General features: G+C 54.8%; 1 protein-coding gene across 2 annotated transcripts; it reads right to left on the reverse strand.

The window, feature by feature from the left end:
- Positions 1 to 10,703, reverse strand: SUMO3 (small ubiquitin like modifier 3). 2 transcript variants are annotated; one of them, XM_059065396.2, is made up of 4 exons: positions 10,505 to 10,703; positions 5,762 to 5,890; positions 2,265 to 2,336; positions 1 to 1,291 (listed from the first exon to the last, which is right to left on the reverse strand). In XM_059065396.2, exons 1-4 carry the CDS (start codon positions 10,523 to 10,525, stop codon positions 1,157 to 1,159), a joined length of 357 nt encoding a protein of 118 aa, XP_058921379.1. In that variant the 5' UTR covers positions 10,526 to 10,703; the 3' UTR covers positions 1 to 1,156. The 2 variants fall into 2 exon arrangements, with proteins under 2 accessions (XP_058921379.1, XP_066891345.1); XM_067035244.1 differs by lacking the exons at positions 1 to 1,291; positions 2,265 to 2,336 and adding an exon at positions 2,356 to 2,892 and having other exon boundaries at positions 5,724 to 5,890; positions 10,505 to 10,649.
- Positions 10,704 to 12,356: the final 1,653 nt, after the last annotated feature.

Genomic DNA, 12,356 nt, shown 5'->3' on the forward strand with positions numbered 1-12,356 from the left:
GACAGAATACCAAACTATATTTACTGTTGACGGTAGTAAAGAACAACAAATAATGTACAAACGGGAATAAACACAACAGAGCCAGCAGACATCCTACCTGTGCCCGAAGAGCAAAACGCAAAGGAAAAGCAGACATCTTCAGCGAGATGCCAGCCCAACAAGAGATGACGGTGGTCGCGCTGCCCAGGTGACCCGAGCGAGCAGGGCCGGGCCATCCGGCGGCGGTGGCTCCACACACGAGGGCAACAGGACAACTATCGGAGTTTGACCGGGACAGACCCCAAATGCTTCACAGAACTGAAATCACACGTAACACGTAAACTCCGTACCAACTTGGGGAGCAGAGCACAGTCCGTGGGCAGAACCCGGAGCCGTCTTTCACGCGTAACCACACTTCGAAGCAGCTCTTTTACACAAAAACGTTAATTGCAAAATCGGCAATACTCAAAATCTTCCTCTTTTATATACAGAGTATCATTATTCATCAGAAGCAAATAGTGGAAGAAATCTGAGGCCCCGGCACTGTTACCAGGTGAGACGTGTGGGAATTACTTTCTTCTCCGTTAAGGAAAAAGGGGGAAAGCCAATTTTCACCGCGCCTGAACAACGCCGCTGGCCATGGGTGGCGACGGGGCCACGTTCCCGAAGAACTTCTTACCTTTTAAGAAACATTACAGTATTTTCCCTTCAACTTTACTATATTCTGACAAAGCTTACACTCGTAATATTTAGCGTTAAAAGAAAACCTGTGCCAGCAAGAAACAATAAGTGAAAGTTTGTCTCCCATCCCGACTGTGTCCCCAAAACTCGCCCCACAGAAACACCCCCAAGGCAGTGACGTGAGTTCTCTCCATGACTGGAATGGGTAGGGGCCAAGACCTGCGGTAAGAGCCCCACCTAGACGGAAAGTGGGCGCTCGGGCCACAAGTTTGGGGGAAATGTCACAGGAGGGAGAAAAGACAAAAATGAAAGTAAAAATGAAACCAAAACCCCTCGCCATGCATTTTGCCCAAACAGAGGTACCGGGCTGGTGTGCTGGGGGAAGCCGTGGACATCCCCGCGGCCGCACTGACGTACATCCGAGAGCAAAGTCCTTCTGGGGAATGTCCTCGGTGTCTGAGCCCCCCTGGTGTGGGCATGGCCACACCTCCACTGTTCAGTAGCGAACACGAGCGCAGTGGCACGAGGGGATGGTGGCTCTAGAGGCTGTACCCCAGAGGCAGCCGGCCGCCCCGGACCCCCCCGTCTGCTGCTGGAACACGTCGATGGTGTCTTCATCCTCCATCTCCAGCTGCAGGCACAGAGGGGGCAGTGAGTGTCCTCATGCCACAGGAAGGGGCCCCACCCCGCTGAGCGCCAGGGTCTCGGAGCTGCCCCCGCCCGCGCCGGGGACACCACCCTGAGGCGCCTAAGCCCCGAGCCTGCCCTCGGTGGGCACCCGGGGACGGAGGCTGAGCTCTGCGTTCCCAACAAGCCCGCTTATTCCCCAAGCTTCCCCTAACAGAGGAACGGCCAACACTGGGGACTGGACCTGACAGAAACACTCAGTCCTGTTAACAAGTAAACAAGTCTCTATAAAGTTTTACTGAAAAGTACAAACTGGCTAACGTTGCAGACCCAGTATCCAGGCTACCAGTGGGTGGAGACCGCATGTGCCCCGCTCGCCCGGAGCCTGCGGACGGCGGCGGGACGGGCAGGTCCAGGCCTTGTCCCTGTCTCTGGACCACCTCTGCCGGGCGCCTAGCCTTCCCGCTCCTTCTCCCGACACAGAAGAGGCCGACAAAAGACATTTTCCTCGTTGGAAAACCGACCCTCAAAATTACAAAATCAAATGGTCTCATAATTAAAGCCATTAAGAAAATGTCGGGACTTCGCTGGCGGTCCAGTGGTTAGGACTCCACGCTTCCACTGCAGGGGTCACAGGTTCGATCCCTGGTCGGGGAACTGAGACCCCACATGCCGCAGAGCACGGCCAAAAAAAAAATTTTTTTTGATAAATAAAGAAAATAAAAGGTAAGGTGGGTATTCGCTGGTGGTCCAGTGGTTGGGATTCTGCATTTCCACTGCCGAGGGCCCAGGTTTGGGGAACTAGGATCCCGCAAGCCACCTGGTGCGGCCAAAAGTAAAAATAAATAAATAAAATGTAAGGTATTCTCTCTACGTGAGAAGCAATCGGTAACTCTCAAATGCAAGTACTCCAAATGGCAGTTATGAAACGCAGCCCGGAAGGAGCCCCCAAGTATAGACAGGGCTGGCTTTCCTACCTGTGCTGGGGTGTCTGTTTCATTAATTGGTTGCCCATCAAACCTGAATCGAATCTGTCTCATTGACAAGCCCTGAAAAGAAAAAGCGATCATCGTTAAACATTTTCAGCTAACACATTAATTCAAAAAGAATCACACATTTATGTGGAAACACCAGACTTCTGAATATACAGATTTACGACGCAATTGACTACGAAGCCTCACCAGCGGGGCCGCAACCTAGTTCATGTCTCACTTCCCCCCGGTCAAACCTTTCTTGTTCTTTCCCATTTTCTGAGGCTCCTTTTCCCCCGGGGGAACTTTCTGTTGTTTTCTATCACCCAGAACCACCTTTCAGACATTGCTGTTCTAGCACCTTCTAGCTCCTGGGGCTCCGCCCTCATCCATCCCTCTCGCTTCCCTCCAGGCACTGAGCAGAATTTCGACACCGTTGGCACCAGCACTTCCTCCCCTTTAAACAATTCTCAGAAATAGGTCAGGCGACCCTGAGGCATGTGATGAGCAGCCTGCCTGACGCTGGGAAGCGGCCCTTCTGCCTCCTGAGGGAACAGCTGGACGTGGTCGGGGGCACAGCCAGTTCATCACGACAGACAGGATTAAAACACCCATCTCTGCTCCCTCCTGAAACCTACTGATGTGACATAAAGAAACAAAAAAAGTCATAAACAAGGACAAAGAAAACAGGAGAGGGGCCAGGCCAGCAGGCAAAGGGCGTCGCCTCGGGGCTGGAAGCTACAGGGCTGTGGACCCTAGACCCCAAGGTCAGGATGCGGTGCGCTGGGGGGCAGGGGGGCGGACAACAAGAGCCCCGAGAGGGGCAGGGGCCGGGCACACAGGTGTAAGAGGCAGCGATGCAGCTGATTTGGGGTGACTGCTGTTAAGTCCATATCCGACTCCCAAAGCAGGGCCCCCAACCCCAAGGTCGGGCACTGTCCCTCCCATGGGCAGAAGGTCCCCGTTCTGGAGAGGTGGACTCAGAGCCCTGGGCTGGGGACACAGGCACAAACGGGGCAGTGACAGGTGGCCGGCGGAGGCAGGCGAGTGACGCCCAGTAAGTACACCCAGCGCCCCGCCGAGCTGCTCCCCCCCGGCCACCGTGCTCCCAGGGCACAGGTGGGAGCCTGGGGGCCACTCCGGGGGGACTTAAAGACTCACAGATTGCAACACTGGGACCCCCACAGAACACCCACCCGGGCAGGCCACCCCGCGACAACATGCAAGCCCCATCCACACACCAGGTGTGCAGCTTTTCACCAGGTTTTTAGTGCTTTGTGCTTAAATACGAGCCGTCACCCAGGGAGAGGGGACAGTTAAGGAAAGACCAAAGTGTGAGGAGTCAAAGCAAAGAAGAAAGAAAGGGACGAGGAGGGCACAGGGTGAGGGAGGATCAGAGGACGCCGGGATTCGCGTGCACACACGCACTCAAAGATGTGCACAGAGACACAGCCGCGCGCGTGCGCACGCGTACTCATGCGCGTGAGCACACACGCACTCAAAGACGTGCAGACACAGCCGCGCGCACACGCACGCGTACTCGTGCGCGCGCGCACACACGCACTCAAAGATGTGCACAGACACCGCCGCGCGCACACGCACGCGTACACATGCGCGCGCGCACGTGTGCGCACTCAAAGACGTGCAGACACAGCCGCACGCACGCGTACACATGCGCGCGTGCACACACGTGCACACAGATGCATACACACACCTGAAGCTCTTAGGGAGACAGAAAACAACAGAAAGTTCCCCCGGGGAAAAAGGAACCTCAGAAAATGGGAAAGAACAAGAACTTTTAAAAATCAGAAATCATGACAGAAACAAGACCGTCCATAAAAAGTGGGAACATGAAGTTGAAAAAACCTCCCAGAACAGAGACCAATAACAACAAAACCCAATGCACGATGGGAGGAAATGATCCGACTGAACACACGTGGAGCAGGTAACCGCAAGCTGGATAGGAATTCCAGTGAAGAGGGACACAAATTAGCAAAGAGCTAACAGAAGGTCTCGTTCCTGAACTAAAATGAGTTTCTAGACCGAAAAGGCCCAGAATGTACCCAGAAGAGTAAATGGTAAAACTGCCTCAAAGCACGAAAACAAGGTCCCAAAAGCTACCAGAGATAAACCAAGCCGCAAACAGAGGAGAATCAGAATGCCATTGAACTTTCCACACCAGTGGTGGAAACTAGACGAAAATGATGCAGTAGCTCCAAGGAAAGAAAATGAACTGCAACCTACGTGCACGCAAACATTCAAGTGTGAAGGTTTATAAAGCAAATCACTTTCCGACGTGCAGTATTTTTCATACCCTTTCTGAGCAAGATACTGGAATATATGCTCCATCAACACAGGGGAAGAAGATTAATCCAGAAAATCCACAGGAGGCGGCTCTGGGATGACGGCTGAGCAGTAGTCCAGGTGGGGCAGGGAGGGAGGGGCCCTGGGAGGGACGATGGGAAAGCAAAAGACCCAGGAACATGGGGGATGGTGCAGCACGGCGGGAAATTCAGGGCATAAATTAACAGTGGGCCCCGAGAAAATGACACACACAACCACCGCCAGACCAGGAGAAACAGGACTCAGACAGGAGCCAGAAATCTTCACAGGCCGCTGTGCGGCTCAGGGCTGGCACTGCCCGAGTCAGGACAGAAGCAGGAGATCCCAGAGCGATGGTCTGGAGTCCAGGGAAGGAGCTGTGTGCCAGCGCGGGCGGTGGATATGCGGATGGCGGGCCAGAGCCGAAGTCCCACCTTTCACAGGGGAAGAAAATCTCCAAAATCAAAAAACGTGAATAGAAGCGCAAAGCATATTTACCCAAGAAAAGTGAAAAAAAAAAGTTGGAGTTGAAAGTGATCTCCTCTCAGGAGCAAGGTCTGAAAAGTGGGGAGAGAGAGAGTTAGGCATGGAGCTTTGCTACGGTGTTTTTAATAATAACCACAAAAAGCCCAAGGCAAGGATTTATCAAAGCCAAGAACAGAAACTAAAAAAGGTCCGGTATTTCCCAAGTATCCTGAGGAAAGCTGCCTCACCTGAAAGGACAGGCTCTGGGGGAGAGATTGGGCAGAAGCATCAGAGAGCACGAGGGGCCCGAGGGCACAGTCATGCTCACAGGTAACACACACTCCACACTCCGGCCGGTCAGTCTGTGTGGTCACCGTGGGAGGGCATACGAGCATCGGCTCCTTATTGTGAAACGTAGTAAACAAAGGGCAAGAATCAATCATCCTCTGGAAACCGAACGGTGTCGAGGGCAGTGGCCCCACAGACGCAAAGGTGGAGGGATGGAACCCCAGGCGAAGCCACCACTACGATTCCATCGGCGCCGCGAAGACCTCACCAGACATCCACCCCTGACCGGGGACAAGCGGGTGGCTGCAGAGGGAGGGACCGGCCAGCCTGGAGGGGCAGGTGGAGGGGAGCGCCTCCGGGGGGGCGGGGTGCGCACACACACAGACACACAGGCGCACGCGCACACGCCCCGGGACCCCTCCCCACACCTGGCGCTCGCAGTAGGCCTTCATCAGCTTGCTGAGCGGCGTGTGCCTCTTGATCTTGAACTGGACGACGGAGCCGTCCTGCCCGGCCACCTTCAGGTTGATGTGGTCGTTCTCCGTCTTCACTCCCTCCTGCAAAGAGACATGAATCTCGGCCTCCAGCCCGGCGCCCCACAAACACCACTTTAAAGGCAAGTGTTTGCATGGCTGCTGGTCTTTTTTGAAGTCATTAAAACCAAGTTACTTCTTAAAATTCCCCAGCAATTCAGTCACTCGTGTGATTGTTTGATTTCTACACAGAACTTACTTTTAAGTTCTACTTGCTGAGTCAGGAAATGCCCTGCCAATCTGGTGTTTCCACAGACTGTCAATTCAAGGGGGAAAATCTGCTCAATAGATCCAGAGAACAATGGAGAGAAAGTCCGTCTTTGTTCTGAGATCGCTCTTACGAGACTAGGAACCGCACGTATGCACAGATGATTTATACTTACGCACACGGATGAATGAGACCAAACGACAGACGTTTCCGGCCGGGAAAGCGGGGTGCGAGTGGCTTGGGGTCCAGACGGCCCACAGCTTCCCTGCTCGCCACCTAGGGGGTGGCACCCCCAAGTCCGTTCTGTGCCACCAGTCCCACCTGGACGCGGTCACCGCCATATTCTATCCTGACATGATCCCGTAGCGGGGGTCTCTGGCCCCTGGAAACTACTGGAAGTTGATTCAAGAAGCTCGAGTTCAGAGCAGAGGCTCAGCCTGAGAGTACCGTTGGGGAAGGCAGGAGTTGTTTCTTTTTTAGCAAAATGATGAAGCTGACCCCTGAGTCAATCTGCAGACGGGTCTAGATGGAGACCAAAGCGGGTTTGTACGCCGTCCAGCCACATGCTCTCGTCCTCTTCCTGAGGCTCCGGCAGGTCCACCCGCCGCAGGCTCTCTGCTCCTTCCTTGCTGCTTCCCCTTCCTCCCCCGGGACCCACTCCCCGCCGCCTCCCTGCCTCACGGAGGCGGGGAGGAAAGGAGGCCGCTCAGCACGCTGGCCCCTGGAGACCCCAGTAGGCGAGCTCGGCTGGCCCCAGAAGTGGTCCCAGGAGGCGAGCCTCCGGCAAGGAGCCTCCTCCGATGGAGGAGGGGCCGGCCCCATGATCACTCCCCAGAGACTGAGGATGCGGTTGCTTTTCCTTTTTTCAAATAAAGGTTTTATTTTGGAATGATCTTACACTTCCAGAAAAGTTGCAATACCGACGCACAGTGCACTCCTACATCAGCCCCGCCCATGTTAACACCTCACATACCGCAGTGCCCATCACACCCAAGAAACCAACACTGGCACACCGCTGGCCACGGAACTGCAAGCTCTTTGGTACTTCACCAGGTTTTCCACTAATACCCTTTTCTGTTCCAGGATCCAAGCCGGGGTACCACCTTGCATTTACAGATTTCTTTTCCATTTATTCATCGTGTTAAAACGCACATAAAATTTACCCCCTTAACCATTTTCAAGCGTACAGTTCAGTGGTATAAAATACAACCATTGCCACCATCCACCTCTACAACTCTTTTCATCTTGTAAAACCGAAACTCTGTCCCCACTGAACACTAACTCCTCCCCCTCCAGCCCCCGGCCCCCACTGTTCTTCTGCCCCTATGAATCTGACTCCCCCAGGGACCTCCTGTAAGTAGAATCACACAGTATTTGTCCTTCTGTGACTGGCTTATGTCACTCAGCATAATACTGTCTTCAAGGTTCATCTCTGTTGCAGCATGTGTTTGGGAAATCCTAAAAGGATTTCCTTCCTTTTCAGGCCTGAATGATATGCTGTTGTTCGCATAGACCAAGTTTTGCTTATCCTTTCATCCATGGACCAACTGACACTTGGGGTCCTCCACAAGTTTAGCTATTGTCAGTAATGCTGCTATGAACATGGGTGCACAAATGTCTCTTGGAGGCCCTGCTTTCAATCATTTTGGGTCTATATCCAGAAGCACAGTTGCTGGATCATATGGTAATTCTACTTTTAACTTTTTGAGGAATTCCCATACTCCCTTCCACGGCAGCTGCACCATTCTACACTCCCACCACCAATTCCAACTTTTCCTCGCCAGCACTTGTTGTTTTCTCTTTTGTTTTTTAAAAGCAGCAATCCTAATGGGTGAGGTGATATCTCACTGTAGTTTTGATTTGCATTTCCCTGATAATCAGTGATGTTGAGCATCTTTGCATGGGCTTCTTGGCCATTTGGTGTCTTCTTCGGAGAAATGTCTATTCAAGTTTTTTTGCTCATTTCTGAATCAGGTTGCTTATTTCCTGTTGAGCTTTAGGAGTTCTCTATATATTCTGGATACTGATCCTTTATCAGATATACGATGTGGAAGGAAATGGAGTCAGTGTTGCTCAGAGAGCCTCTCAAATGGAGCCAGGAGGCCACTGAGGACAGACCTTACGCTCTTCTCAGCCCGGACGGAATCTGACCCTGTGACCACGTCCTGTCCTGATGAAGGCATCCAGGACACCTGCCAGAAACTCAAGATACCTGTGGGACCCAGACCCTAAAACAACTCGTGACAGCCATCCCTTAAGGACACATATTTCCTTCCTTGCGTCAGAGCTCAGCCTCGTGGCTTTCGCCTTTATTATAAAGCCCCTGATTCTTTCTCTTCCTCGGAAAGCTCTTTCGGTTTTACCCAAATCTGTGTCTCCCAAATTGCAATTCTTAACACCCCAAAGAAATTCTTTTCTTATCTGCGGCCTTCTGCGGTTCTTTGTTTGGTTGACAGTGATTTGAAAATACCTTCTCCCCTTCTGTGGGTTGGCTTTTTACTCTGTTCACGGTGTCTTTTGATGTACAAAATTTTTTAATTTTCATGACTCTAGTTTATTTTTTTCATGTTACCTGTGCCTTTGGTGTCATATCCAAGAAATCATCACCAAGTCCAATGTCAGGGAGATTTTGTCCTATGTTTTCTCCTAAAAGTTTTATTGTTTTAGGTCTTACGTTTAAGTCCTCGAACCATCTTGACTTAATTTTTGCATACGGCGTTAAGAGAGATCCAACTGCATACGGCGTTAAGAAAGGTCCAACTTCATTCTTTTGCACGTGGATAGAGGATGCATTTGCTTTTTTAATGAAACAATATGGGTGTGTTCAAAGCAAAGAGACACAGGGACCAGAACACAAAACAAACAGAAAGAGGGCAGACCAGGCAGAGAAAGACACCAAGAACAAATGGCCTGTCCCAGACCCCCGGTGAATCCCTAATAAACAAAGGAACTTAGAAGAGAGGAAGGGAGGGGAGGGGAGCCTAAAAACCAGAACCACAGTTCACAGCGTCAGTCAGTCCCCTGCCTGGGCTTCTCCAGGGGAGGCAAACCGTCTTTCCCAACTGGTCCACACGGTTTTCTTTCTGCCAAGATGGCCTGGGAGTGCACCTCCTACCCTCTCCTCTCCAGGCCCAGAGGAAAGAGTGGCTCCAGGTAGGAAGCAGTGCCAGGCAGGCACAGTGTGCACTGGTGGGGCATAAGGCGCAACCATCCAGTTGCTTTGGAAGCAGTTAAAACAAGTTTATTCTCCCGAACTGGGCCTTGGACGTTGACCACGTGCGAGAGTTGAGTTTAAACACACTGAAGCGATGGTACTGTGTGTATTTCGTTGCCTATAAACTACAGTAAGAGGAGGCCACCTGGAAATCATAAAGAAAGGGCATTTACATTTGGCCTCCCCAAGCGTGAAAAGCAAAGGCAGTTCCAGCTGCACCTGGAGGGAGGACGCTCCTGGAGGGTGACTTTTTCTCACAGGAGAGGGCAGCTTCCACCGGAGCGCCACCGTGTGATCCCGACCAGGGAGGGGCTCCGTGACCAGGGGCCCCAACTTCAGCTCAACCTCCAGCATCAGCGGGGTCAGCTGGAGCCTGCACGCAAAGCACTCAATGCGCAGCAGATGGTCCACTTCAAAACGACAGACCCCAAGAGTGCAGACGAAGAGCTCCAGAAACCTGTTTTCAAGACTAGTTAGCACAACCGCGGGCCTTCGCGAGGACTGCCGTCCAGGGCACCGGAGTGCGGAGTGCACACCAGGTGACAGCGACGGGAGGTGGGCGCACACCCTGGAGGCGGCAGTGCGTCCAGACAGGTCCGGCCTCTCAGAGCCCCTGCCCAGCCTGCGCCCCCTCGGCGCTCCGCAGTGAGGACTGAGGAGGGGACCCCGCGCACGCGGGACAGTAGGGCCCAGGCCGGCCCGGACCGTGGGTCCCCGCGTAAGAGGCGTAGTGGAGGAGGGTCCCGGCGAGGGAAGGGGTCCTGGGGAGAAGCGGTCCCAGAGAGGGACTGGGGACGACGGGCGGCGATGTCATAGGAGGAAGAGGGTCGCAGCCAGCAGGGCCCGGGCGAGAGGCGCCCGCTCTTCGGGACTCGGCCCACCGGAGGGGTGGAGCTCGGACCGCGGAGGAGGAGTCTGGGCGGAGAGAGCCGGGGGGCGGGGCCCGGGCAGGGGCGGAGCTCGAGGGCGGCGCGGCCCCGTGGGGCGGGGCCTGGGCGGAGGGCGGGACGTGCGGGGGAGGGGAGCTCAGCGGAGCTGGGCGGTGCGGGGAGGGGGGGAGTGGAGAGGGGAGGGGGAGGAAGGCGGGGAGGCCTGGCGGCGCCGCTGGAACTGGGCCCCGGAGGCCGGCGGCAGAGGGCGGCGGGGCCCGGGGCCCGGGGGCGGCGCGGGAGGGGGGGCCGAGTCCGGGGCCAGACCCGCGCCCGCCTGCCCTTACCTTGGGCTTCTCCTCGGACATGGCTGCACTCGGCGGACGGCGGGCGGCGGGGCAGCAGGCAGCGCCGAGCGGGCGACTCACGCTCTCGGCCCACCGCTCTCCCGCCGCGGCTGCTCGCGGGGCCGCGGTTTGCCCCCAAACCCCCGCGCGCAGGTTGGCCGGCGCGGGTCACGCGGTGGGGCGCGCGTGCACGAGGCGCGCTCCCGAACGTCGGGCGCGTGCCCGGCCGGCCAAGGTTCCTAGCGGTTTCAAATGCGTCAGCCGGTGGGGCCCGCGCGGTCAGGCGTCCGTACTTCGGGGGGCGCGCTGGGAGCCGGGGGAACACAGGGCAGCTAGGGTCGTGGGGGAAGGGGGGAGCTGTGTGGGTGGGGCGCGCTGGGACCCCAGGGGTGCACGGAGAGCCAGGCCATCAGCCCTACAGGTGCGGGGTCGGGGGCAGGCCTGGCACATTATCTTGGCGCCTGAGAATGGCCCGTCAGTCCCCCGAACTGGCCCCTCGCCTACCGCAGCTCTACCACCTGAGACCGGGTGTATCCACTGGCTTCCTCTGTGATGTGTGCGTCTCACAGGGAAACAAGGAAAATAAAGCCAGCCAGGTGAACTACCTCCAGTGGCCCCTGCGGACGGACGTGCGTGAGAGAGAGCTGCCCGGGGGACGACCCCAGGGCTAGGAAAGGCTCGGTTCACCTTCACAGAGGAGCCGAGTGTCAGGTCCTGAGGAAGTGGGGGTGAAGGAAGAAGGCCTACCAGGCCGACCCATCGGGCAGCTCTGTCCACTAAGGACACAGGGCACGTGTTCATTCAGCGAGGCAGCACAAGCTCCAGCTGCTCCACGCAGAGCTCCCAGTGGACCGAGGCCTAAACGGGGTTTTTCTAGGAGGGGGTCAGGGAGGTGGACAGTCTCTCTCACTCCGTCCACTTCCCACTCTGCGCTTAGCCAGGCTGAGTCTCTGCGGCTCCTATGTCCCCCCTTGTCCAGCCCCCTTTGGGGCCTTCTGAGCCCAGCCAGTGGAGGCTGAGCATCTGGGGGAGACAGCGACCTAGCCCACGGGGTTCAGCTCATTTCCTGTTAACACTGAAAGGCCACAGGGCCAAGTTTTCACGGGCCTTAATTTCACAAACCAATTTTGACTCTTCAGAATTCACTTCCTGGGCTAGAGGCACCATTTAGGAGAGGGGAAGGGGGCCCCCCCAGAATGGAGCTGCCATGTCACAGGCTGACGAAGTCCGTCCATTGAAAGTTGTGGTCAGAGCCGACCTCCATCTCAGCCGGGTCCAAGGGTTTGGTCCCTTTCACCCTGGACTGTGGTGCTTCTACCAGGGCACCCCCAGGCACAGTGGCCAGCTGAGCTGTGCTTCCTGGAGAGGGGAGTCTCCAGGAACTGGTCCCTTCGAGGACAGAGATGGACAATGGGAACCAGACCCCCCCCCCCCCCCGATTATTGGCTGTGGTGTAACTTCAGGTAGGCAGAGCTTGGACCCATCATCCACCATCCACTCTAGGACATAAGCAATTATAAAACATTGTTTTATTTAACACACACATGAAACTATGGATGCAAGACACCCCAATTAGAATTGTTGAAATACAGTATCTAAATGTGTTCCAAGAAGGAATTAAACTATGGTTGATTCATATAATGAAAGGCTATGCCACTATTAAATGTGTAAGAAAGAGTAGTTGATAACAGTAAAAGATGCTCACACATTATGTGGTTTTTTTTAAAAGCAAATTATAGAACAACAAGAAAATCTGTATAAAATATTTTGAAAATCTGTTTGAAGACACCCGATGACTGCCAAAACAGAGAAGACTTTCTTGAGGAGCGAAGATCCCAGAAAGAAGGGACAT

This window comes from Kogia breviceps, chromosome 5 (assembly GCF_026419965.1).
Source record: "Kogia breviceps isolate mKogBre1 chromosome 5, mKogBre1 haplotype 1, whole genome shotgun sequence".
In the NCBI taxonomy this organism is placed as follows: domain Eukaryota; kingdom Metazoa; phylum Chordata; class Mammalia; order Artiodactyla; family Physeteridae; genus Kogia; species Kogia breviceps.